The sequence below is a fragment of the Enhydra lutris genome, unplaced genomic scaffold (genome assembly GCF_002288905.1).
Source record: "Enhydra lutris kenyoni isolate GAN:26980312 unplaced genomic scaffold, ASM228890v2 scaffoldscaffold68, whole genome shotgun sequence".
NCBI lineage: Eukaryota > Metazoa > Chordata > Mammalia > Carnivora > Mustelidae > Enhydra > Enhydra lutris.
In genome coordinates, this window is record NW_019154152.1 from 6053246 (window position 1) to 6081044 (window position 27799).

Consider the following 27799-nt stretch of genomic DNA (forward strand, 5'->3'; position numbering starts at 1 on the left):
ATGTGAAAAATATGTACTCAGTCTTCCCCTTGTCATAAGCCCACCCAGTTTTTCCATTATCTTCTCTTAGTATATTAAACTCCTAACCTTGGGGTTTTCGGACCCTTTCCCTCATTAGCTCTATATTCTATTCAATATTCAGTGCTGCTGATCATTCCATGCTCAGAGCCCTTGGATCTGTTCTTCCTCTTTATAGCCATAGCCAGCACCTCAGGCCCTTAACATCTCAGAGCTTAATTACTGCCTTGTTGCTTTCTCAAACCCCTTTCTCTGTGTGTGTGTGTGCGTGTGCACACAGCATGCCTGTGTGTGTGTGTGTGTGTGCATGCACACAGCGTGCCTGTGCGTGTGTGCGTGTACATGCACAGCGTGCCTGTGTGCGTGTGCGCGTGCTTGCGCAGAGTGCCTGTGTGTGCGTGTACGTACGCAGAGTCCCTCTGTGTGTGTGTGTGTGTGCGTGCACAGTGTCTGTGTGTGTGTGCGCGTGTGCACGCAGCATGCCTGTGTGTGTGCACATACGTGCGCAGAGTGCCTGTGTGTGTGTGCGTGCACACAGCATGCCTGTGTGTGCGTGCGTGTACGTGCAGTGTGCCTGTGTGTGTGTGTGTGCGTGCGCAGAGTGCCTGTGTGTGCGTGTACGTGTACATGCGCAGCGTGCCTTTATGTGTGTGTGCGTGCGTATGCAGAGTGCCTGTGTGTGTGTGCGTGTATGTGTGCAGTGTGCCTCTGTGTGTGTGTGTGTGTGTGCGCACGCGTGCGCGCACGCACAGAGTGCCTGTGTGTGACCACACATGGATGTGTGCCACAGCGAGGCTGACTGCTGTTGGGAGTGCGTGGGCCTGAGCTGTTTTGCGGGAGGGGGCTGTGCGGGGCCAGAGACTGGAAGCTTGGCAGGCCTGGGGCCAGGCTGCATCTGAAGAAAGCGGAGTGCGCTGCCCAGGGCTCCTGCTGGGACCTGTGTCCGATGCTCTAGATGGTGGGGGTGTCTGACAATGTCAATGAGTATGCAATAGCTCTGAGGGACACAGAAAAAAAAAAAGAAAGAAAAAAAAATTTGTACTCAAATTTGTACTCAAATGCTAGCTTTAATCCCTTTCAGGTACCCTAAGATCATTTCCTTGATCTTAGACCCTAGTATCAAATTTATCCACCACACATTAGCATTTAAACCCTCCACCTCCACTTCCCTCTCCTTATCTCTTGTTACTTCCCCAAATGGAACCAAACTAATTTGGTAGTTAGCCTTCTTTATTCTTTGTTCTTATTTCTTTGTTCTCATCTCTTTCCTGTTGCAGAGTTCTTCTTTCCTCCTGGCATGCTTTTGCTTCTTTATTCTGTGTCTCATTCCCTTCAGTGACTGATTCCATTTGACTCCTCTTTCTTTCCTCTTTGTATTCTTCGAATGCTTAGACGTTTGGTTTATCTAGTAATAAGGTCCATGATACCCTGTCTGTTTTTCTTCATGTTTGTTTTGAATATACTATTTTTTAAAAAGCATGGTTCAATGTGGGAACTATTTTTTCTATTTTATTTGTGACTCACTCGAACCTATGCATATAATGCACCTGAATATAATAGCTGTCCTGTAGGGGCACCTGGGTGGCTCAGTCGGTTGAGCCGCTGCCTTTGGCTCGGGTCGTGATCCCAGTGTCCTGGGATCGAGTCCTACATCAGGCTCCTTGCTTGGTGGGAAGCCTGCTTCTCTCTCTGCCTCTGCCTGCCTCTCTGCCTGCTTGTGCGTGCGCTCTCTCTCTCTCTCTCTCTCTCTCTCTCTGACAAATAAATAAATAAATAAAATCTTTAAAAAAAAAATAGGTGTCCTGTAAATCTTCCTGGCTAACAGTCTATAAAAGTTTTGAGGAGAGATGGGTAGTGTTTAGAATTGTCATCATTTCTTTTTCATTTTTTAATTTTAGAAATGCAAAAAATACTTTTTGTGCCATTACCAGACTTTTATTTCTAATTTTTTTGTTTTATACCAAGTTTTGGAGACTTGTTCTCAGTACAATGTAATGAAGTTCAATAACATATATTACTATAAATATTAAATCTAGTTTATTGAACACTAGCCATCTGATATATCCAGTTCTCTCAAGAGAAAGGTTAGCTTCTTGGATGCTGGCTAGGCATTTTTTAAAGGTGCATTATAGCCTTAAAGCCTTTACTCACCATTTACTATATTAAGATCCTTGACGATTTAATAGCTACAATAGTCGCCAGCACCGAGAATGAGGAGTGTTGACCTGGTTTCCTTCTACATCTGAAGCTCTGCTTTTGTTGCTGTCCTCTTAAAAAGCACTTCTTCCTGTAGTTTTCATGTCCTCCAAAGTTAGTATTAGGAGGGAAAGGAAGATTATTGGAGTGGAGTTGGCTGAGAAAGGGATACAAGGTAGAAGGCAGCTTCTAAACCTAGTAGTGGCTAGCTGTTTTACCTCCCTGCCTGCCTACCCACTTTCTTTCTCACTTCAAAAACAGAGTTGACTTAAAGGTAGTTGACTTATAGCCCCTTGTTAACATCACGAGTGCAAGTTTTCTTTCTTGTTCTTTTCTTTTTAACCCTTTACCTTCAATCCACATGCCCATTCTCTTTCCCATTCATATGTACCTACTCTGTGTTTATGTCCCCATACCTACATATTTGCTTGAACAATATATTGTATAATTATGATGTCTTCAGCTTACATAATGGTATTTGCTTTTTACTCATGTCATGCTTTTTAAGATGTATTCATGTTGCTGTAGGTACATCTAAAGTGTGATTTCTAAAAGCATATAGAATTCCATTATTCCAGTTATTGAAATCAAAGTTACTTCAAGTTCCCTGCTATATTACTGTCACAGCAAACATTCTTACATGGGTCTATAAAGTCTGTAATTTGCACATAGACCATCCTATTTGAGAATTTCTCTGAAATTGGTCCACCAGAGTGGAATCACTGGATCACCTAGGACGCAGACATACTTGATGTCACTAAGATATCCTAGCAGAATGGCTGTATCTATTTACCGTCTTCCCAACATCTTTGCCAGCCTTTGCTATTGTCTACCCTTCTAATTTTTGCCCTTCAGATCGGTATGAGCAATGCTATCTGATTATTTCAATTTATACTTTACTCATTGCTTTTATTTTGAATTTGATTGTCTCTTCATTTACTTGCTAATCATTTCAGCTTCTTTTTCTGTAGGTTCCCTACCCATAACTTCTGACCATTTTTCTGTTGGTTTCTTGTGACTTTTATATCAAATTGTAGAAATTCCTAGTCTATTCTTGTCAATTGTCAATTCATGTCAGTCCTTATCTCTTGTCAATTTTGGATGTTGCAGGAGCTTTTCCTTGTCTGTCATCTATTTTAGCTCTGTTTGTGGTATTCTTTTTTTTTTATTAACATATAATGTATTATTTGTTTCAGGGATACAAGTCTGTGATTCATAAGTCTTACACAATTCACAGTACTCACCATAGCACATACCCTCCTCAGTGTCCATCACCCAGCTACTCTTCCCATCCCCCTCCCCTCAAACAACCTTCAGTTTGTTTCCTGAGATTAAGAGTCTCTTATGGGGTGGGAGGTTGAGTGAGCCTGGTGGTGGGTATTATGGAGGGCACGTATTGCATGGAGCACTGGGTGTAGTGCATAAACAATGAATTCTGGAACACTGAAAAGAAATTAAAAAAACAAAAATTTTTTTAAAAAGAGTCTCATGGGGCGCCTGGGTGGCTCAGTGGGTTAAAGCCTCTGCCTTCGGCTCAAGTCATGATCCCAGAGTCCTGGGATCGAGCCCCGCATCGGGCTCTCTGCTCAGCAGGGAGTCTGCTTCCTCCCCTCTCTCTGCCTGCCTCTCTGCCTACTTGTGATCTCTGTCTGTCAAATAAATTAAAAAAAAAAATTAAAAAGAGTCTCATGGTTTGTCTCCCTCTCTGGTTTCATCTTATTTCATTTTTCCCACCTTTCCCCCATGATCCTCTGTCTTGTTTCTCCAATTCCTCATATCAGTGAGATGATATGATAATTGTCTTTCTCTGGTTGACTTATTTCACTTAGCATAATACCCTCTAGTTCCATCCACGTCATTGCAAATGTTAAGGTTTTGGGTTTCTTGATAGCTGTATAGTATTCCATTGTATATATACCACATCTTCTATATCCATTCATCTGTTGATGGACATCTAGGTTCTTTCCATAGTTTGGCTGTTGTGGACATTGATGCTATAAACATTCGGGTGTATGTGCCCCTTTGGATCACTACATTTGTATCTTTGGGGTAAATACCCAGTAGTGCAATTGCTGGGTCATAGGGTAGCTCTATTTTCAACTTTTCGAAGTACCTTCATACTGTTTTCCAGAGTGGCTGCATGAGCTTGTATTCACACCAACAGTGTAGAAGGGTTCCCCTTTCTCCGAATTCTCACCAACACCTGTCATTTTCTGACTTGTTAATTTTAGCCATTCTGACAGGTACAAGGTGGTATCGCACTGTGGTTTTGATTTGTATTTCCCTGATGCCGAGTGATGTTGAGCACTTTTTCATGTGTCTATTGGCCATTTGGATGTCTTCTTTGCGGAAATGTCTGTTCATGTCTTCTGCCCATTCTTGATTGGATTATTTGTTCTTTGGGTATTGAGTTTGCTAAGTTCTTTATAGTTTTTGGATACTAGCCCTTTATCTGATATATCACTTGCAAATATCTTCTCCCATTCTGTCAGTTGTCTTTTGGTTTTGTTGACTGTTTTCTTTGCTGTGCAAATGCTTTTGATCATGATGAAGTCCTAATAGCGCATTTTCGCCCTTGCTTCCCTTGCCTTTGGTGATGTGTCTAGGAAGAAGTTGCTGTGACTGAAATCGAAGAGGTTGCTGCTTGTGTTCTCCTCGGGAACTTTGATGGATTTGGCTCTCACATTGAGGTTTCTCATCCATTTTGAGTCTGTTTTTGTGTGTGGTGTAAGGAAATGGTCCAGTTTCATTCTTCTGCATATGCCTGTCCAATTTTCCCAACACCATTTGTCGAAGAGACTTTTTTCCACTGCACATTCTTTATTGCTTTGTCGAAGATTTAGGTGACCATAGAGTTGAGGCTCCATTTCTGGGCTCTCTATTCTGTTGCATTGATCTGTGTGTCTATTTTTGTGCCAGTACCATACTGTCTTGATGATTACAGCTTTGTAATAGAGCTTAAAGTCTGGAATTGTGATGCCGCCAGCTTTGGTTTTCTTTTTCAACATTCCTCTGGCTATTCGGGGCCTTTTATGGTTCCATATAGATTTTAGGATTATTTGTCCCATTTCTCTGAAAAAAGTTGATGGTATTTTGATCGGGATTGCATTAAATGTTTAGACTGCTCTACATAGCATAGACATTTTCACAATATTTGTTCTTCCAATCCATGAACATGGGACGTTTTTCCATTTCTTTATGTCTTCCTCAGTTTCTTTCATGAGTACTTTATAGTTTCTGAGTACAGATTCTTTGCCTCTTTGGTTAGATTTATTCCTAGGTATTACAGTTTTGGGTGCAATTGTAAGTGGGATTGACTCCTTAATTTCTCTTTTTTCTGTCTTGTTGTTGGTGTATAGAAATGCAACTGATTTTGGGCACTGATTTTATATCCTGACACTTTACTGAATTCCTGTATGAGTTCTAGCATTTTGGAGTGGAGTCCTTAGGTTTTCCACATAAAGTATCATATCATCTGCAAAGAGTGGGAGTTTGACTTCCTTTTTGCCAATTCAGATGCCTCTTATTTCTTTTTGTTGTCTGATTGCCGAGACTAGGACTTCTAGTACTATGTTGAATAGCAGTGGTCATGGTGGACATCCCTGCAGTGTGCCTGACTTTAGGAGAAAAGCTCTCGGTTTTTCCCCATTGAGAATGATAGTTGCTGTGGATTTTTCATAGACGGCTTTTATGATATCGAGGTATGTACCCTCTATCTCTACACTGAAGGGTTTTGATCAAAAAAGGATGCTGTACTTTGTCAAATGCTTTTTCTTCATCTATTAAGAGTATCATATGGATCTTTTTCTTTTACTAATGTATTGTATCACATTGATTGATTTGCTGATGTTGAACCAAACTTGGAGCCTAGGAATAAATCCCACTTGGTCATGGTGAATAGTCCTTTTAATGTACGTTTGGATCCTATTGGCTAGTATTTTGGTGGGAATTTTTGATTCCACGCTCATCAGGGATATTGGTCTGTAATTCTCCTTTTTGATGGAGTCTTTGTCTGGTTTTAGGATCAAGGTGATGCTGGCCTCATAAAATGAGTTTGGAAGTTTTCTTCCCATTTCTATTTTTTGGAACAGTTTCAGGAGAATAGGTATTAATTTTTCTTTAAATGTTTGGTAGAATTCCCCTGGGAAGCTGTCTGGCCCAGGGCTCCTGTTTGTTGGGAGATTTTTGATGACTGCTTCAATCTCCTTACTGGTTATGAGTCTGTTCAGGTTTTCTATTTCTTCCTGGTTCAGTTTTGGTAGTTTATATGTCTCTAAGAATGCATCTATTTCTTCCAGACTGTCAAATTTGCTGGTGTATAGTTGCTCATAATATGTTCTTATAATTGTTTGTATTTCTTTGATGTTGGTTGTGAGCTCTCCTCTTTCATTCATGATTTTATTAATTTGGGTCCTTTCTCTTTTCTTTTTGATAAGTCTGGCTAGGGGTTTATCAATCTTATTAATTCTCTCAAATAACCAGCTCCTAGTTTCATTGATCTGTTCTACGGTTCTTTTGGTTTCTCTTTCATTGATTTCCACTCTGATCTTTATTATCTCTCTTCTTCTGCTGGGTTTAGGCTTTCTTTGCTGTTCTTTCTCCAGCTCCTTTAGGTGTAGGGTTAGATTGTGTATTTGAGACCTTTCTTGTTTCTTGAGAAAGGCTTTTATTGCTATATACTTAACTCTCAGGACCGCCTTTGCTATATCCCAAAGATTTTGAACATTTGTGTTTTCATTTTCATTTGTTTCCATGAATTTTTTCAATTCTTTAATTTTCTGGTTGGCCCATTCATTCTTTAGTAGGATGCTCTTTAGCTTCCATGTATTGGAGTTCTTTCCAACTTTCCTCTTGTGGTTGGGTTCTAGTTTCAAAGCATTGTGGCCTGAAAATATGCAGGGAATGATCCTGCATATTTTGTGACCTGATTTGTGACCCTGGATGTGATCTGTTCTGGAGAATGTTCCATGTGGATTGGAGAAGAATGTATATTCTGTTGCTTTGGGATGGAAGGTTTTGAACATATCTGTGATGTCCATCTGATCCAGTGTGTCATTTAAGGCCTTTATTTCCTTATTGATCTTTTGCTTAGATGATCTGTCCATTTCAGTGAGAGGGATGTTAAAGTCCCCTACTATTATTGTATTATTGTTGGTGTGTTTCTTTGATTTTATTAATTGGTTTATATAATTGGCTGCTCTCATGTTAGGAGCATAGATATTTAAAATTGTTAGATCTTCTTGTTGGACAGACCGTTTAAGTATAATATAGTGTCCTTCCTCATCTCTTATTATAGTCTTTGGCTAATTTAGATAAATTAGATAAATTAGATATTTAAATTAGATAAATCTAATTTATCTGATATAAGGATTGCCACCCAGCTTTCTTCTGATATCCATTAGCATGGTAAATTGTTTTCCACCCCTCACTTTAAATCTGGAGGTGTCTTTGGGTCTAAAATGAGTCTCTTGCAGACAGCATATTGATGGGTCTTGTTTTTATTTATTTATTTATTTTTTTATCCATTCTGATACCCTGTGTCTTTTTATTGAGGCATTTAGCCCATTTACATTCAGGGTAACTATTGAAACATATGAATTTAGTGCCATTGTATTGCCTGTAAGGTGACTGTATATTGTCTCTGTTCCTTTCTGATCTGTTATTTTTAGGCTCTCTCTTTACTTAGAGGACCCCTTTCAACATTTCCCATAGGGCTGGTTTTGGTGTTTGAAAATTCTTTTAGTTTTTGTTTGTCCTGGTAGCTTTTTATTTCTCCTTCTATTTTCAATGAAAGCCTAGCTGAATATAGTATTTCTTGGCTGCATATTTTTCTCATTTAGTGCTCTGAATATGTCAGAACAGTTCTTTCTGGCCTGCTGGGTCTGCTGCCAATCTAATATTTCTACTGTTATAGGTTACAGACCTCTCGTCCCAAGCTGCTTTCAGGATTTTTCTCTTTGTCTTTGAAGCTTGTAAGTTTTACTATAAGATGATGGGGTTTTGACCTATTTTTGTTGATTTTTGAGGGGAGTTCTCTGTGCCTCCTAGATTTTGATGCCTGTTTCCTTCCCCAAATTAAGGAAGTTCTCCACTATAATTTGCTCCAGTATACCTTCTGCACCCCCCTTTCTTCTTCTTCTGGGATCCCAATTATTCTAATATTGTTTCATACTTACCTCATGAATTCTGCCCTCGTGATCCAGTGGTTTATCTCTCTTTTTCTCAGCTTCTTTATTCTCCATCATTTGGTCTTCTATATCACTAATTCTCTCTTATGCCTCATTTATCCTAGCAGTAGGAGCCTCCATTTTTTATTGCACCTCATTAATAGCTTCTTTTTATTTCAACTTGATTAGATTTTAGTTGTTTTATTTCTCCAGAAAGGGATTCTCTAGTATCTTCTGTGCTTTTTTCCAAGCCCAGTGAGGGTCTTTATAACTGTCATTCTGAACTCTAGTTCTGATATCTTTCTGATGTCCATATTGATTAGGTCCCTGGCAGTCAGTACTGCCTCTTGTTCTTTTGAGGTGAGTTTTTCCACGTTGTCATTTTGTCCAGAGAAGAATAGACGAATGAGAGAACAAAATGCTAAAAGGGTTACAACAACCCCAGAAAAATATACACTAAACAAATCAGAAGAGACCCGCAACTGGGGATAAAAGAAAAGGAAAAAATATGTATATATCATCAGGCTGGTGAACAGAACAGAGCCACACACTTGATTTTGGTTGTATTTTGGTCTGTTAGAAGAAACTGCCTCCCAAAATTTTAAAGAAAGAAAAACATATTCAAAAATAAGGGTAAGTACAATAGAGGGATGGAATATGACTATAAAGGTGAAAATTTAAAAAAGATTTTTAAAAAGGAATTAATTAGATAAGTTGGTTGAAAAAAATTTTAAAAACAGGAGGGAGACTAGAACAAAGCCGTACACTGGATTTAGGATATATTTTGGTCTCTTAGAAGAAACTGTATCCCAAAATTTTAAAGACAGAAAAACTTACATGTATACAAAAAATAAGGTTAAATACAAAGAAGGGATAGAATATGACTATAAAAATGAAAAAAGTTTTTTATTTTTTTTTATTTTATTTTTTTTAGATTTTTATTTATCTGTCAGAGAGAGAGAGAGGGAGAGAGAGCGAGCACAGGCAGACAGAATGGCAGGCAGAGGCAGAGGGAGAAGCAGGCTCCCCGACAAGCAAGGAGCCCGATGTGGGACTCGATCCCAGGACGCTGGGATCACGACCTGAGCTGAAGGCAGCTGCTTAACCAACTGAGCCACCCAGGCGTCCCGAAAAAAGTTTTTTAAAAAGATATTGATAAGATGTTGGTTAAAATAGGAAAGAGGAAAAATTAAAAAACACAAAAGAAAAAAATAAAATGAAAAAAATTAAACTTTGAAAGACTAAAGAATCATGGGGAAATAGCTGTGAATGCTATGTTTATATTCCCCTAGCTCTGGAGTTTTGCAGTTCTCATTGATTGGTAAAGTTGATCTTGGCTGGATGTTTTTGCTGATCTTCTGGGGGAGGGGCCTGTTGCAGTGATTCTCAAATGTCTTTGCCTGAGGTAGGATTGCACCACCCTTGCCAGGGGCCAGGCTAAGCAATCTGCTTGGATTTGCTCTCGGTAGCTTTTGCTCCCTGAAAATTTTCCATACAGCTTTGGAGGACGAGAATAAAAATGGTGGCTTCCCAATCTCCGGTCCCAGAGGAGCCGAGAGCTCGGGGCCACCCTCTTCAGGGAGCCCTCAGAGAAAGGCAGTCAATCCCTCCTGTCTCCCTGGTCTCCAGCCACATTCTAAACTCACTCGGCCTGTGCCTGAGTGTTTCTGTCTCTGGCACACAGCTCTGTTTGGAGTCTCCAAACCCAGCAGATTTCTGCAGCATGCTCCCGCACTGCTCCTCCCCATGGAGGAAAGGGGGGATCTCCCTGGATCTGCCACTTGTGGGGTCCCTGCTCAAAAAGCAGTGGTCCAGCTGTAACTCAGATCATGGTTTAGGGCAACCCCAAGCTGAGAACCCACACCTTGACTTTGTCTTTGCACCTGGCTTCCCCACTCCAATACCTGGGAGCTCTGTCACACTCAGACACCCCCAGTCTTTCTCTGACCCCGAGGGTCCTGAGACCACACTATGCCAGCAAGGATTCCACCCCATGCTTAGCCACTGGAGCAATGTACCTCAGCAGAGCAGACTTCTAAAATCTCTGGTTTTGTGCTCAGTTGCTCTTTTACATGCCAGGAACCAAGTGATGGAGCCCCCCCAGTCTTCCTGTATGTCACCTCGGATTCACTTATCCACACACCTACCTTCCAGAAAGTGGTCTCTTTTCTGTTCATAGAATTGCTGCTTATTTCTTCAATCTCCCTGTGAGTTAGTAGTTGTTCAGAATGGTTTGATAACTACCTAGCTGAATTCCTGGGACCAGAGGAAATTTAGGACTCCTACTGCTCTGCCATCTCGCTCCTTCCCTGTTTGTGGCACAACAAACAAGGTTTGTTTGTTGTAGTAGATTGCAGTAGTTGTTGAGTGTGTAGTAGAATGTGGTAGTGTAGTTGTTGTGGTAGATTGAACAGAAATCTAATTTTGTGGAAGTCAAATCTAACAGTGTTTCTCTATATAGTTTGTATTTTTGGAGTCTGATTTATGAAATCTGTCTTCTCTCTCCTGTTTTCTGCTCTATAGTGTTAGCTCCCAGTGATTTTTTCCTCCCACAAACCTATTTACATGGCCTTTTGAAGAGAGGTCTTTCCTTTCTCACCTATGGCTCTCAGGAGGCTTGGTAGTTGGTGTTAATGTTCGACTGCCCCAGTGGAGGAAAAATGAAAGAAAATTGATGCACACTTCTTTCTCTAAGCCCTGTGCTTCCATTTACAGAAACCTGTGACCCTGTTTGTGCTACATGACTCCTCTCTCCCCAGCAATAGTTGACTGGAAAGGAATGCATACCTCCCCAGGCAGAGTAATCAAAATCTTCCTCCAAGGAACTTGGAGTCTTGAAGGACATATAAACTGAAGGGTTTTGAGGTGCCCATTTTCCTCCATGTTCACAAAGAAGCTGGAGAAATTATCTGCCAGAAGGGAGAATAAAGAAGATCTGCACAGGAAAAAGCCTATGGCCCCATGGAGAGGGAGATGGCAGTAGATTGTGAGAGTAGCTGTCCTGGATCCTGATGGCTTCCCAGTTTTGGTTCTTTTCTCTTTTGAGACCAGATTGCACTTCCTTTTCTGTAGTAGTTAGGGGTGGCTAACTGCTATAACAGACTCCAAAGTGTATAATGGCCCTAACACAATAATAGTTTACTTATCACTCACATGAACAGATCCAGATGGTTCTAAGTTGGTGGGTGGCAGCATTGGAGGGCTCTTGCCACACAGTTATTCAGTAACCTAGATTAATGGAGGCCCTGCCATTTCATCACATGACTTCAGAGGTCTTCCTAGATCAGCATGAAGCCTGCAGATGGCAAATGAATGTGGAGTTTAATACATGGGAAGTTTTATAGGCCAGGCCTTGCATCAGCACATATCACTCCCATTCCTCTGGCTGGCACTCCGTTGCGTGGCTACATTTAACTGCATAGGAAGCTGAAAAATGTTATCAATCTGTGGACCTAAAAGGAAGAGAAAATGGGTTTGGCAAACAGCTAGAGATTGCCACATCAGATTTGTTATCTGTATGATACCTCTGTATCCTTAGAATCAAGTTCCTGTTTTTTCTTAACTTGTTTGAGTTATGCCTCAGTGCATGAGGTGTTTTCATAAGAGCTATATTTAAAATAGTAGAGGGGCGCCTGGGTGGCTCAGTGGGTTAAAGCCTCTACCTTCGGCTTGGGTCATGATCCCAGGGTCCTGGGATTGAGCCCCGCATTGGGCTCCCTGCTCAGTGGGGGGCCACCTTCCCCCTCTCTCTCTCTCTGCCTGGTCTCTCTGTCTACTTGTGATCTTTGTCTATCAAATAAATAAATAAAATCTTTAAAAAATAAAAATTAAAAATTAAAAATATAATAAAAGAAATAAATATTGATTATTTCTCTCAGGAAAGTTGGGTCGATTTCCCCCTATGATGCATCATCACCAGCCACCCACAGATGGCCAGACCCCTGGTGTTCGTTTCCAGAGGTCTCACCTTGCAGAGGCATTTGCAAAGGCCAAAGGATCAGGTGGAGGCACTGGAGGAGGAGGAAGCGGAAGAGGCCTGATGGGACAGATTATTCCAATCTATGGTTTTGGGATTTTTTTATACATACTGTATATTCTATTTAAGGTGAGTGGAATCATCTTGATCATATGATATCAATTAAAAAAATCTAGTGTCATAATAAAAATCATTGTTGGCATTAAAACTCTTTATAGTTCATAACCTTTATTCAAATCATCTTTAAACCTTGCCTCCTCTTTATGAGATACTTAGGATAACTGTTCTCTGTTTTATAGAAGAGAAGATCTTTGGTCAGAGCTTAAAGGGTTTGCCCAAGAATTCACAACTAGAAATGCAGAATCAGGACTTATGCCTGGGTCAATAAATAGCAATAAAGGTCGAAGCTCCCTCTCACCCCAGTATTTTGGTGGGCTTTTTTTGTTTTTTGTTTTTACTGGATGTCTTTGCAAGCTGAAAAGGCACAAAGATATTTTAACTTTAGGTTTGGCACAGTGATTTCCAAGTAGCCACTGTGAGGCCACATAATGACCATTACCAACACCACTTTGTCCTCCTTTCCCAGTCCAGGAGTGTGAGGTGCTGTTTTTAATATCCACTGTAGTAATTCTGAAACAAAACTGCCAATCCTGAAACTAAGCCTGATGTCTCCCAACTTTGGGGAGATATGCACTGGGTCCTTTAAAAGCTGACTCCCAATTAAGTTCCATCTCCAGGCAGACTTCAGCAAGCTATGGGCCTAGACACCATGAAGTAGAGCAGAAGTCACATTGTGCATCCATTTTGGAAATCTTAAATATTCACTGCCCTTTTAACAGGATAAGAAGCAAGTCCTTCTTGCCCAGGAACTCTGCAGGGGGCCCAAGTTGCCTCTGTAAGAAGGGCCTTAGGGGTTGCACATCCCCTTTTTTAGATGAGTGTAGGCAAGGCAGATGACCTGGAAAGAGACTGATTAATTGATTGATTGATTTTTGTTCTTGTGCCTTGATGGTTTTTCGCTTCTTGGGAACTTTCTTTTCTTTCTTTCTTTCTTCTTCTTTTTTTTTAATTTGAAGGAGAAGAGAGCAGGAGTGGAGGGAAGGGCAGAGAGAGAGGGAGAAGGAGACTCCCTGCTGAGCAGCAAGCCAGATGTGGGGCTCCATCCCAGGACCCTGAGATCATGACCTGAGCTGAAGGCAGACACTTAACTGAGCCACCCAAGCGCCCTTCCTGGGAACCTTCTATTGGTTCTTTCTCGCCTCTTTTTTTTCTTTCTTTGAAATGTTTCTCTGATATTGATACTTGATTTGATTTCTGACTTAATTTTTGTCTCCCAACCTTTTTTTTCTTTTTTCATTTAATATGAGGGGTTCTATGACTTTGAGGTTCTGAGCTGCTGTTGATGTGCTATACCTCCTTCAATTCCCAGCTTTCAAAGGGGAAATCTACTGCAGAGGATCGGAAATGCTCTACTGCCGCAGCTGGAAACACCCACAGGACAATTAGTAAGTGCTTCTTCTCAGTATATGCACAAGTCTTATTGAGTTGCACCACCATCATACAGTCAGAGGGACAGTCTGGATATGTCTTAAAAAGCACATCTCAGAAATTGCTCCAAATTAATCTGATGCCATTTTTACCTAAGCTCCGGGAATTCTCAAGTTTCCAAACTGATGTTGGCTTTTAAGAGAGAGTTACAAAAAGTATAAAATGGTCTGTTTTCTTTTTTATATGTTAGCAAATTAATATTTCACATTTGGAGTTATATCTCATTTCCATACTTCAGAATATTTGTAGCAGATACCTTTATTTCACAAGAAAACTAAAGGGAGAGAGATCAAGTCCTTGCCAAAACCACTTATTAGATCTAGGAACTGGGTTTAATACTTACGACTTATGAATCGGAGAAAGACTACTATCATAGGATCTCCCTGATATGAGGAAGTGGAGATGCAACGTGGGGGGTTGGGGGAGTAGGAAAAGAATAAATGAAATGAGATGGGATTGGGAGGGAGACAAACCATAAGAGACTCTTAATCTCAAAAAACAAACTGAGGGTTGTGGGGGGGGAGTGGGGGAGGGAGAGGGTGGAGGGTTGTTGACATTAGGGAGGGTATGTGCTATGGTGAGTGCTGTGAAGTGTGTAAACCTGGAGATTCACAGACCTGTACCCCTGGGGCTAATAATACATTATATGTTTATAAAAATTTTTTTTTAATAATTAAAAAAAATAATACTTCTGACTCATAAAACATGTTCATCAAATATTTACTGGCCAAGTAGAATATTCTGTGCTCTCTGGGGGAAATGAAATGTATATGGCATGGCTCTTCCCCCTAAGAATTCATATAGTCTGGGATGAAAAATGACTTGTGTAAAGTTTACTATCTAAAAAGGGACTTGGGGAAAGCCTTATGGGAAGCGACCTGGAGCTGGGTCCTGTCCGATAGACAGGATGGCTTGAGGAAGACACAGCCTGACATAGGACGGCTGTGGGAAAGAAGGCCTGCTCAGTGGGGGGTTAAGCCATGTTGTTGAAGGCCTTGGAGGCCAAATCGCCTTATCCTGTGGATAATGAAGCCTCTTCAGAAGTTTTTAAAAGAGAGACTGCAGCAAAATGAAGTGAAGCTGAGCCGCTGAAGGATCTGCCCTCGGCCATAACTGCTTTTTGGATTTACTCCAGATTCTCTGTGGAAGCAGATACCCCAGTCACAGTCTGCATCCTTTTTAGAAATCCTACGAAATATTTAAGAAATCCTCTAAGAAAGTTCTTTTGTTCTTAATTGAGATAACATCAAACCAGCAGTGATGGTAAATGCATTGGTAAAATAATTATTAAGAGATTTTTGGATTCTGTCAAAGAATAGCAAATTCTGGGGATGCCTGGGTGGCTCAGTGGGTTGAGCCTCTGCCTTCGGCTCAGGTCCTGATCTCAGGGTCCTGGGATAGAACCCTGAATCAGGTTCCCCACTCATCAGGGAGCCTGCTTCCCCCTCTCTCTCTGCCTGCCTCTCTACCTACTTGTGATTTCTCTCTCTGTCAAATAAATAAATGAAATCTTAAAAAAAAAAAAAATGAATAGCAAATTCTGTATCCAGTCACAAAATGCATTGGAAACAGAATTAAAAATTCCTAAGAACAACTGTTTTATAATGTAGCCATTATATCTGCTTATCCTTCTGTTTTGAATCATGCAGAAAATAAAAATAACCTAAGCATTTATGTGGCATAGTCCTCTAGACACTTCGCAGATGTTAACTGCATGCATAAGAATTTGTTCTAGAAGTATTAAAAGACAATACAATATTTTAATACAATATTTTACAGTGAAGAAAAACTGGATTATCTGCGTAATAAATAGCATTTTGTTTTCCTGCTGCCTTAAAGTTCATTTCATGTACTAATTGATCTATTTTTTTTCTGCTCTACTTTTAGGGTCTTAGTGTTAATGTCAGTAGATCAATGTGATCTCTGTTGATCTGTTGATCTTTCTTGAGAATCTGGGGGCGAGGGTTACACCACTTCACCCCAAATGACAAGGATAGGAAACCTTGGGCAAGGAAGCTTCAATCCTAGTTCAAGATTTGTCCCCTATTGAAGAAATGCAGCATTGAGACTGTGATCTTCCAGATGTTTTCAAACACAGGTGAACGAATGCTCGTCTCAGGGTCTTAACTCCTTTTCTAAAGTACCTTGCAGGTTCGGTACTTTTACCCTCAAGCATTATTTGGATTGGAAAGGATAGGTCTATCTTCTTCTTTTCCTCTTGGGTGACCATGTTGAGGTTTGTTTTGTTTTGTTTTTCTCATGTATTTTCTTTAGCTGGTCCTGCTGTATTTCTGTGTGTAAGAGGAGTGATTTGTTCATTATTCCCTACGCATGTATCCTTAAGATCTCAGTGCTCACACCTTGGTACCCTTTGTGTCCTGATTGGATCAGCTGGAGAGATATGGAGTCTCTTCTCTGAATCTCTGAACCAGCTGGAATTATCACAGGGCATCCCAGCCAGCCAGTTTCAGAAAAGAGCTTTTGGAGGTGTGTATGATGGTTCTTAGACCGATACTTGTTTTTCAGCCAATTTTGAGCTTGTTCACCTGCAAGAAAAACTGAAGGAGACAGAGGAAGCCATGGAAAAACTAATCAACAGAGTGGGACCTAATGGTGAAAGGTAGGTTTTCATATAACCGGACTCAAGACTATTACCCATTTAGAGAATCCATTAAAAATTTTGCTTTTCTTTGATTTCTAAGCACTTACTTCCATTTTATAGAATTGTCAACTTACTTGTCATTTACATATTATTTCTCACTAAGCATTTCCATTTTCATACCATATGCTTTCAAGAGTCTCAGCTTTCAAGCGTCTTTGTTCAGTGTTGTGCATATCACTGTGAGGAGAGGTTTATGAGCAGTTCTGCAAGGTGAAATAACCAGGTTCTAATGAAGATGATTTCATAGCTGTCTAGTAATCTGATTTTACCTAAAATTATGCCTTTTTAAATCTGCTTGAGACAAAAAGAAGAGGGCAAATATGATCAGATTAGGCATTTGTATTTTGTGTTGACTCTGCCAGAATTGGATTAGACATGTCAGGTAGGTGTCAGGAGTCCGGCTGGCCCTTTAGGATGCCCCACATGGGAGACAGCCCTCCTGTGACAGGGCTGGGTGAGGATCTGAAAAGGTGGCTTCAGGAGGTTGATGAAAGTAGGCAAAAAGGAAGAAAATATGGATGTGGGAAGGCCAGGGAGGAAAAGCCAGAATGTGAGATTGAGAACAAAGAGGGATTTAGTCTCCACTAGGCCTCTGACAAGGATGGAGGAAGAGCTGGGAGGTAGTGGCAAAATCTTATGTGCTAAAATGTTTCTCCCGCGGCTCTGTGGGCTCACGGTGGAGTCTTCGCCCCAGAAAACTGCTCTACCATGGCCTCTTCTGTTTGCCATCTTGGTGGTACTGTGCCCTGTATCATTTTCTCAGCTCCTTGGCCCCAGCCTTGTGCATCTTTGGCTAGATAAGGCAAAAGTGAACATCTTCAGGTTGCAGCTCCCTGGCTTGGCTTTTTCTATAATGTCTGTCTACAATGCTGCTGAAATGACATTTATGTGGCTAAACCTTGCCTATCTGCACCCAGGAGCCTTGACCACCTTTTGGTCCAGAAAGCAGAGTGACTGTGCAGACTGTTTGCCAGAGTGGTAGAGGAATGTGTACATAGGTACACACGAGTATACTTCAGTGAGTGTATAATAAAATTTCATACTTGCTGAGCACTTACTAAGAACCCAGCTTGGAGTGAAGCACTTCATATACATTATCTAATGTCAGAGTTTTTGTAGGAGTGACTAAACCAATTTGCGCAACAATACTTTTCTTTCTTTTTTTTTTTTCTTTTTTTTTTTTTTTAAAGATTCCATTTATTTGTCAGAGAGAGAGGGAGAGAGAGCGAGTGCAGGCAGACAGAATGGCAGGCAGAGGCAGAGGGAGAAGCAGGCTCCCCGATGAGCAAGGAGCCCGATGCGGGACTCGATCCCAGGACGCTGGGATCATGACCTGAGCCGAAGGCAGCTGCCCAACCAACTGAGCCACCCAGGCGTCCCGCAACAATACTTTTCTGATCTTTTCTGCCCTTACCCTGTACTACTCAAGTCTAGGTGGGGAACTACCAGCCTTTTATGGACCCTTGCCTCTCAAAAAGTATCTCTACCCTGGCTCTGGTTAATTTGAAGACACATGCCACACCTAAGGGTCATGAAAACCATAGATGGAAACCTGTGGGCAGGGCCTCCCACGTGGGAGACTGAACAACTGGGCCTTGGAGTAAGAAGCCAGAGGAAGGGCGCCTGGGTGGCTCAGTGGATTAAGCCTCTGCCTTCGGCTCAGGTCATGATCTCAGGGTCCTGGGATCGAGTCCTGCATCTGGTTCTCTGCTCCTCAGGAAGCCTGCTTCCTCCTCCTCTCTCTCTCTCTCTGCCTACCTCTCTGCCTACTTGTGATCTCTGTCTGTCAAATAAATAAATAAAATCTTAAAAAAAAAAAAAGCCAGAGGAAGATATTTTCTCACTATTACTGCTGTTCACACTCCCTTAGCTCAAATCACATAGCTCAACCTTACCACCTGTATATACCATCTGTGCATTGCCCAAGCCAGCAATGCAGTACCGTGACCCTGACTACTTTCTGCTTTGTGCTAGGGTTACCTCTCTGTAAGGCAGAGGAGTTGTCCCCACCCTGAAGCTGGAGTTGTGCCATCTCATTATTTTTCAGGCCACAGGTCCTAGCTCAGAACGTTTACTCCTGGTGGGATGCTAAGGTGTAGACTCCTTGAGAACCTATTAATTCCAGCCTGCCACATGGCAATGATTGTGTAAAACATTTTCCGCCATACTTCTCAGGAGCTAGGGATCAGCTCTCCCTCCATTGCAGAGAGCATAGCTTGTGGCTCCCTTTCCCAAATCTGTAATCTTCCAATCCTAAAAACGTGACTTTCTCCCTGTCACTCCTAATCCAACACCTTGTATCCTTACAGGTAGGCCCTATGAGACTTCACCTCCAAGCTGAAAGGTCCTGGTAGCCCCATGTTTTACATTATTCTCCTTTTTATATTTCTATCCTTTAACCTTAGTGTTGTGGCATTTGTTCTTCTACAAGTCTGTGTTTTTATGATTATTAGAAGACCCCCAAATACCCCAGTATTTTTCCATCAGATAAAAATTGAATACATTTCCAGGCTCTAGGAGTCTAGGAGAGGATTTAAGACACAGAAGACATGTTCATTTACGCATTTGAACTCCTTTTATAGAATGTCAATTCCATAATTGTAAGATTTTCTTAAAATTCCAGAAATACACAGTTTCTGAAACTTCATCTCAATGCTTATGTAAGAATCAAAATATGGGGAAGGTTTTTAATATTATCTAATAAAACTTTTAGACAACTTTTACCTGTGAGTGATATATCTGTGCATGTGTTTAAGCCTTGTGGAAGGTTCGTGTTGTATCATGTTATGCCTGATACTAAGCACAGTATACATCCCAAGGACATAAAGACTAAGGAAAGGATCAGAATCAAGGTGTCCTTACTTCTGTCCTTAGGATCAGCAACATTTCCTTTCTGGAGCAGCATGTCTGGTTGTAATCCTTCACCTCCTGGAAGCATGGTGTGGCCTGAGGTAGCAGTGAGGGTAAAGCCTGGGGCAGAAGACAGCCATAGCAGGCATGCTGAGGACATGTGTAGTGCTGTAGATTTAGGGCATGAACTGCTGGGATGTAAACTTATGGAGGACAGACTTAATCTGTTTCATTCATTGTGTTCACATAGTAGATACTAAGGAAATCCTAATTGTTGAAAAAGGATAGATACTCACTTTTGAAATAAGCATTTGAACGTGTATTATAGTAGAAGAGGTAATCATGGCATTCTTTGCTAAGATCGTCTCTTCATTTCCTGACTTCTGTATTCAGGGTCCTACTGAACATGTCTCATAGATTATCTGCCCTTCTTCAGTTAATAAACATCTTTTGAATGAATGAATGTATAAAATGAGAATCCTCATCTATCCCCAGCTGACTCTACTCCACCTTTAATATTCGTCTCTGAAAATGGCTTCACCATCTACTTAATCCTCCAGAGCAGAAATCAGTATTATCCTTGATTTACCTTTTCCTTCACTTCCTATATCTCTTCAATCATCCTGTCTTGTCATTTCTTTCAAATTAATAAGTCTGTCTCCCTGCAAAAGACTCTAAGCTCTGCTAAGGCAGAGATTATCTGTTAGTCCCAGAGCCTAGCAGAGGTCAACAGTAGGCTCTAAAAAAGTGTTAGTTGAAATGGAAAAATGAGCAAGTAAGTGAATGAATGCTTTTTTTTTTTAAATATAGTTGACATACAGTGTTCTGTTTATACATTACATAGCACTCACCATAATAAGTGTAGTTACCATCTGTCACCATACATTATTACAGTATCATGGACTATATTCTTTATGTGGTACTTTTCATCTACATGACTTATTTATTTTATACCTGAAATTCATACCTCTTAATAGTGTCCTTTACCTACTTCACCCATTCCTCCCCACCAACAATCACCAGTTTGTTCTCTGTATTTGAGTCTATTTCTGTGGGGTTTGTTTTTTTTTTATTTCCACATGTAAGTGATAAGGTATTTTGATATTTGTCTTTCTCTGTCTTTCTCTGACTTCTCTTTCTCTGTCTGACTTATTTCACTTAGCATAATATCCTCTGGGTCCATCCATGTTGTGAATGACAAGATCTCATTCTCTTTTTATGGGTTAGTAATAGCATTCCATTGTGTCTATTTGTGTATATATATGTGTGTGTGTTATATATAATTATATATATATTTATAGTATATAGTATGAGTATATATATGTGTATATCTATATATACTCACATCCTTTTTATCCATCCATCCCACTGATCGACACTTGGGTTGCTTCCATGTCTTGGCTATTGTAAATAATGCTGCAGTAAACACAGGGGTGCATAGTTTCTGAATTAGTGTTGCTGTTTTCTTTGGGTAAATGCCTGTAGTGGAATTACGATCATACAGTATTTCTATTTTTACTTTTTTGAGGAACCTCCATACTGTGTTACACAGTGGCTGCAACAATTTACATTCCCACCAACAGCATACAAGGAAGAGTTCCTTTTTCTCTGTATCCTCACCAACACTTGTAATTTCTTATCTTTTTGATTCTAGCCATTCCGACAAGTGTGAGGTGATATCTTACAGTTTTGGTTTGTATTTCCCCAATTAGTGATGTTGAGCATCTTTTCATACATCTGTTGGCCATCTGTATGTCTTCTTTGGAAAAATATCTGTTTAGGTCCTCTGCCTATTTTTAACTGGATTATTGGTTGGGGCGGCAGTTTGGTGTTGAGTTGTAAAAGTTCTTTATATATTTTGGATATTAACTCCTTATCAGAAATTTCATTTATAAATTACTTCTTCCATTCAGTAGGTTGCCTTTTAGTTTCGTTGATGATTTCCTTCACTGTGCAAAAACTCTCTATTTCAGTGTAGTCCCAATAATTTGTTTTTACTTTTGTTTTCCTTGCCTAAGGAGACCTATCTAGAATAATGTCACTAAGGCTGATTTCAAAGCAATTATTTCCTACGTTTTCCTTTTATTTTTTAAAGATTTTATTTATTTATTTGTCAGAGAGAGAGAGAAAGAGAGAGCGAGCAAACGCAGACAGAGGCAGAGAGAGAAGCAGGCTCCCTGCTGAGCAAGGACCCCCCACTGAGGGACTCGATCTCTGGACTCTGGGATCATGACCCAAGCCAAAGGCAGTAGCTTAACTGACTGAGCCACTCTCCTATGTTTTCTTCTAGGAGTTTACAGTTTTAGGTAACCCATTTAGGTCTTTAATCTATTTTGAGTTTATTTTTGTGTATGTTGTAAGAAAGTGGTTCAGTTGTATTCTTTTGCATGTAGCTGTCCAGTTTTCCCAATATCATTTATTGAGAAGACCATCTTTTCTCTGTTGTATATTCTTGCCTCCTTTGTTGTAGGTGTGGGTTTATTTCTGGGCTCTCTATCCTAGTCCATTGATCTACATCTATTTTTGTGCCAGTAACTTACTGTACCAAAGTGATAACTACAACTTTGTAGGTTATCTCAAAATCTGGGATTGTGATACCTCCAGCTTTGTTCTTTCTTCTCAAGATTGCTTTGGTTTTTCAGGGTGTTCTGTGGTTCCATACATATTTGTTGTTCTGTGAAAAATGCTGTTGGTGTCTTGATGGACATTGCATTGAATCTGTAGATAGCTTTGGGTAGTATAGAGGAACACCTAGCTGAGTTTGAGGTTATTCTTCCATCTGTAAATGTGGTATATCTTTCCATTTGTTTGTGTTGTCTTTAATTTCTTTCACTGAAGTCTTAGTTTTCAGAGTACAGGTCTTTAACCTTGCTCTATGGAAGGGAGGCATATGCAAAATGATCTCCAAAGGCCTAAGGAGCCATAAGATGGAAGAAAAAAGCTGAAGAATCCAGTTTGATAACAAATGGGTTTATTAAAGGGAGTTATGAGCAGAAGTGTGTTGTGGGTGGCTGCAAGACCAGTAGATCTCTACAGTCCCACCTACCATAAGCCCTGCTTTTATAGCCTTAGAGATTGGGGAGTATATGCTGGGAAACCTGGGAGGAAATGTTTTAGGATCACAGTCATATCTCCAGAGAATATCAAGGACCTTATACCTCAAGGGTGTACCTAAGGGTGTGGTCAAATAAAGAGGATGTGTTGGGGGGCAGTGCTATACCAAAGAAGGTCTCAGGTCACAGAGTGGTCATCATGGTGGATTTGTGCAAGATGGCATTAGTCTTATTCACACGCACTTCTTGGTTACATTTATTCTTAAGTATTCTTTTTGGTGCAGTTGTAAATGGGATTGTTTTAATTTTTCTTTCTGCTACTTCATTATTAGTATATAAAATGCAGGTTTCTATAAAATAGATTTCTATATACTAGTTTTGTATCTGCAGCTTTACTGAATTCATTTATTAGGTGGAATAGTTTTTTGGTAGAGTCTCTAGGGTTTTCCATCTATAGTATCATGTCATCTGCAAATAGGAACAGTTTTACTTGTTCCTTACCAGTCTGGATACCTTTTATTTATTTTTTATCTGATTGCTGAGATTAAGACTTCCAGTACTATGTTGAACAAACAGCCAAGAGTGACCATTCTTATCTTATTCCTGATCTTAGAGGAAAAGCTTCCAGCTTGATGTTTGCTGTGGGTTCATCTTATAGCCTTTATTATATTGAGGTATGTTCCCTTTAAGCTCACTGTTGAGACTTTATCATGAATAGATGTTGAATTTTGTCAAATGTTTTTTTGCATCTATTGAGATGATCAGATTTTATTATTTGTTTTGTTAAGGTGATTTATCATGGTTTTGTGGCTATTGAGCCCCTTGCATCCTGGAATAAATCCCACTTGATCATAGTGAATGATCCTTTTAGCATATGGTTGGATTCAATTTGCTATATTTTGTTGAGGATTTTTGCATCTTTGTTCATCAAGGATATTGCCCTGAGGCCTTTATTTTTGACATAGGACAAGCCTGTATCATGTGGTGGCTCATGTGGTTTTCTTTTCTCTAATTTTGCTTCTCTTCAACTCACTTTCTCTTCCAAACAAATGGATTATGTTTTTTTGTTTTAACCCTTTAACAGGTCCCTGTTGCTCTTAGTAAAGAATAGAATCTTTAACTTGGCTTAAATGGTCTTGGGTGACATGTCCCTACATGGCCATGTCATCCTAGATGGCCCTACACCCATGGCCCTTTGTTGCTTTATCTTCCTCTATCACTCTCTTTGTGCTCCAGCCACACTGACTACTTGCTTTTCCTCTAAAATACCCATCTTCTTTTGCTTCCAGGACTTTGCAGATACTTTTTTCCTTTTTTGACTGTCTCCCCGACTCCCATCCCACATGCCCTTATTTTAACTCTTTCTTATAGGTTTCAACTTAGACATCATTTTCTCTTAGCATCCTATCCTGAACCTCAAACTCAGCTAGGTGTTCCTCTGATGTGCTTCCATGCCACCTAGGCTGGCTGAATATTGTAAGCATCCTATTACTTTCTGATCTTCTGTTAACTTTTCTGTGTTCCCTAGTGCCCTGTAATCTTCTTGAAGATAGGAAATTTTCATTGTTCAAACTCATATTCCTGGTGCTGGTGCACTGACTGTGTCAGAACATGTTGAAAGAATGAATGAGGTAGGATATTAGCTGTAGGATTTTTTTTTTTTTTTTTAGATTTTATTTATTTATTCATCAGAGAGAGAGAGAGAGCATGCACAAGCAGGCAGAGGCGGAGAGAGAACCAGGCTCCCTGCAGAGCAAGGAGCCCGATGTGGGACTCGATCCTAGGACCCTGGGATTATGGCCTGAGCCAAAGGCAGGGACTTAACCAACTGAGCCACCCGGGCATCCTATAACTGTACGATTTTTGTAGATGTCCTTTATCAAGTTGAGTAAACTCCTTTTTATTTTTTGTTTTCTGAGCATTTTTATTATAAATTAATATTGTGTGTTATTTTGAAATTTTTTTCTGATTTGAGATGATTATAAAATTATTTAGTCTGTTAAAGAATGAATGAGGTAAATCTGAAGAAAGTACTTCAAGTAAAGCAGGCTGTCTCAGCAATAATACCTTCTCTGGCACCTAGTTTGATTTGCTCTTTGTAGCCTTCTGTGGTTGTCAATGGCAGGTATTATTTTCTCTGTAAGGAGCTGTATGTCAGAGTAAGTGTACTCCAGGGATGGCATTAGTTTTCTGTGGCCGCCATAACAAATGCCCACGAACCTAATGCTTTAAAATAACACCGTTTTCATCTCACAGACCTGTTAGATGTCCTACACTGGGCTAAAATCAAGGTGGCAGGACGGCATTTCCTTCTGGAGGCTCCAGGGGAAAATCCATTTCCTTGCCTTTTTCAGGTTTTAGAAGCTGCCCACATTCCTTGGCTCAGTGGACCCTTTGCTCCATCTTCAAGGCCTGTAGCAGTGGGTTGCAACCTTCTTACATCTATTACTCTGACCTTTTCTGCCTCTGTCTTCCATCTTTAAGGACCCTTATAATTACATGTGCTCTCACAGATGATCGAGGATAATGTCTATTTTAGGGCCAGCTGATCTGCAACCTTAAATCTATCTATAGCTGTAAGTCCCCTTTTATATAAAGTAACATCATTATTGGTTCCAAGGATTAGGATGTGGACTTTCTTGAGGAGTGGGGAAGGGAACATGATTCTGTCTACCATAGAAGCTCTGTGGAAAAGGAGGAATTTGGATAAGCCTTGCAGGATGAAGTGATCTCCTCAGGCAAAGTTTGGGGTGGGGGGACATTTCAGAGGAGAGGGTAGTAGCACAAACAGCAAACAAGATGAGAAGTCAAGACCTGTTTTTGGAACAGTATGTAGTCCTGAGTAACTGGAGTAGAGCATATCAGAGCTGGAGTAAATGGGTAGGAGATAAGTAAGGGGAGAAAAAGCTAGAAAAGTAAACTGGGCCCAGATTGGAAGGCCGTGGATGGTAGGCTGAGAAGTTTGAAATTCATTGTCTTTATAGTGGAATGCCTATAAAGGCTTTTGAGGAGAAATGTGATCTGCTGTACTTTAGAAAAGTAACTCTTCTAGTGATAGGTAGAGTAGCTATATGCTAGAAGGTATGGGAAAAGCTCCAGCAAATCAAGGGGACTTGACAAAAGGGAGGGAAAAAAAATCGCAGACTGTTGGGTGCCTGAGTAGCTCAGTCAGTGAGGCATCTGCCTTTGGCTCAGGTCGTGATTCCAGGGTCTTGGGATTGAGTCCTGCATCAGGCTCCCTGCTCAGCAGGAAGTCTGCTTCTCCCACTCTCTCTGCCCTTCCTGCCCACTCATTCTCTCTCTCATGCTCACTCTTAAATAAATAAAATAAAAAAAAAAAAAATTCATGCTGAAGGCACCTGGCTGGCTCAGTCAGAAGAACATGTAACTCTTGATCTCGGGGTTTTGAGTTTGAGCCCCATGTCAGGTGTAGAGATTACTTAGATAAATGAATAAATAGTTTTTTGAAAATTACAGGCTCTTTTCAGGAATCCTTGGTAGCAAATAGCCAACTCTGGGTAGCAAAAATTTGGAGAAGATGATAGAATTTATTGGAAAAGTATGGCTTAGCTCACAATATCAAAGGAATAGCTGAAAATCCAGGTTTCAGAAAGAGGGGGAACCAGAGAAGCTCTGGGGAGTTAGAGGACAGAAACAAATGGACAGGTTCTTCAAGTTCTGCTGTCAGAATGAATTAACATGACAAGTTTTCAGATCTGGCTTCATTGCATTTAACACTCAGTTTTAGGAGAAAGTACAGCTGGTCCAACTTGGGTCCTGTGTGTATCACTGAATCAGTCACTGCAGCAAGGGATTGAGTGTGATGATTGGCTATGGGCCACGTGGCCACTGTTGAAGGAGAGGTAAGGGAATGGAGAACTTCACTCTAACCTTTGTACTATGAGCAAAAGAGGGGTTGGTTCCCCAAAAGGAAAACTAGGTAATAGCAATGAAAGAGAAGAAAGAGATAAAGAGGAGTTGGAGATTTGTGGTGCAAATGACCAGGAAAATGATGATATCAGCCAACATAAAAACATAGAAGAGGAGAAAGAAAACAGGACTTTGGTATAGGGATCGGCTTTGAGTTCAGCTTTGAATATGGTTGAGGTGCGATCAGAACATCTATGTATGTTGTGGAACAACAATAGGAAGTTTGGATATTGATGTCAGAACCAAGGACACAAGTTTGGAAGTCATTTGGCTGGAGGTAAGTAAGGGCCATGGGGAGAGATGAGATCAAATTCTTGAGGTACATCATACTGTGTGGCAGTTGCTTGCAATCTTTTGCTGGTCTGAATTCTGTTCTAATCATGAATGGTGTTGTAAGAAACTTTCATTCTCTGCTTTACTTTTAGATCCAGAACTTGATGATTCCTCTGGGTTTATAATATTCAGAGTCTGATCAAGTATCTTCTAACTTGACCTTCTATTTTTCTAGCATCTTGAAATCTGCTCTATCCAGCCTCTCCAAACCTGGCTGCTCATGCAGCTGCTCCTCATCCTGGGCCAACTAAGCCCCGGTTTTGAAGAGTGAATTTAAGATTAACTTCATTAATAGCAAGGCTTCTAAGTGGAAAGGCCTAGATCACTGGAGTTTTGAGACTGGTTTTCATGTGATAAGTCAGGATTAGAGGTAGAGTGTGGGTTTCATCTATGTAGAGGCATTGGTTTAATTTGTGACACTGGGTCTGCTTCCTGAGGGCATGACTATAAGAATGGACAAGTGAGAGCCCAAGGTTTGAGCCTTCAGAAAATCCATGTATTTAGGAGGTGAATGGGGGTAAGTGAGGCAGGATGAGAGGTCCAAGGAATAAAGTGGGAGGAAAACAGAGGTCCCAATAGCCAAGGGAAGATAACATTTCAAGGAGACGATGGCCCATAGTACAGAGAAGTCAAGAATAAAATGTAAAAAAAAAAAAAAAAAAAAGATTCTTGGACTTGAGAGTAAAGTGTTATTGATGATTGTCACAAATTTTGGTATAATGATGGAGTAGAAGCCAGATTTCAGGGAGGTGGGAGAAAACAGGTGGTAAGGAAATGGGGACCAATTAAACTGACACATACTTATTAGTGCTTGCATTGTTCATGGCACAGTGCCTGTACTGTCCTGAACTTACTAGCATCCTCCAGGACTATCAGACGAACTGAGACAATGAGGAATCTATGAAAACAGTCATTATATAAATTCAGAAGCTGTGAGGCAGACCATGATTAATTACCTAATGCATGATATGGACAATAGGAATATGCTTGTTCAGAGGTAAAAGAGAATGCTTTTATTTAGAATTTTCTGAGAAAGCATCACTTGCCTGTTTCTGCTTCTCCTAGC

The 27799-nt window shown here is 40.5% G+C and overlaps 1 protein-coding gene across 3 annotated transcripts in view; it reads left to right on the forward strand.

Annotated features, from left to right (window-relative positions):
• Positions 1–27799, forward strand: part of LOC111159485 (RIC3 acetylcholine receptor chaperone) — a 63181-nt gene that overhangs the window by 18806 nt on the left and 16576 nt on the right. For 2 of the 3 annotated variants that reach the window (XM_022521997.1, XM_022521994.1), the window contains exons 2-4: positions 12260–12486; positions 13787–13862; positions 16432–16525. In XM_022521997.1, coding sequence (XP_022377705.1) covers positions 12260–12486; positions 13787–13862; positions 16432–16525 — 397 coding nt within the window. The remainder of the gene's footprint in view (positions 1–12259; positions 12487–13786; positions 13863–16431; positions 16526–27799) is intronic. The other variant, XM_022521995.1, reaches the window with a different exon arrangement.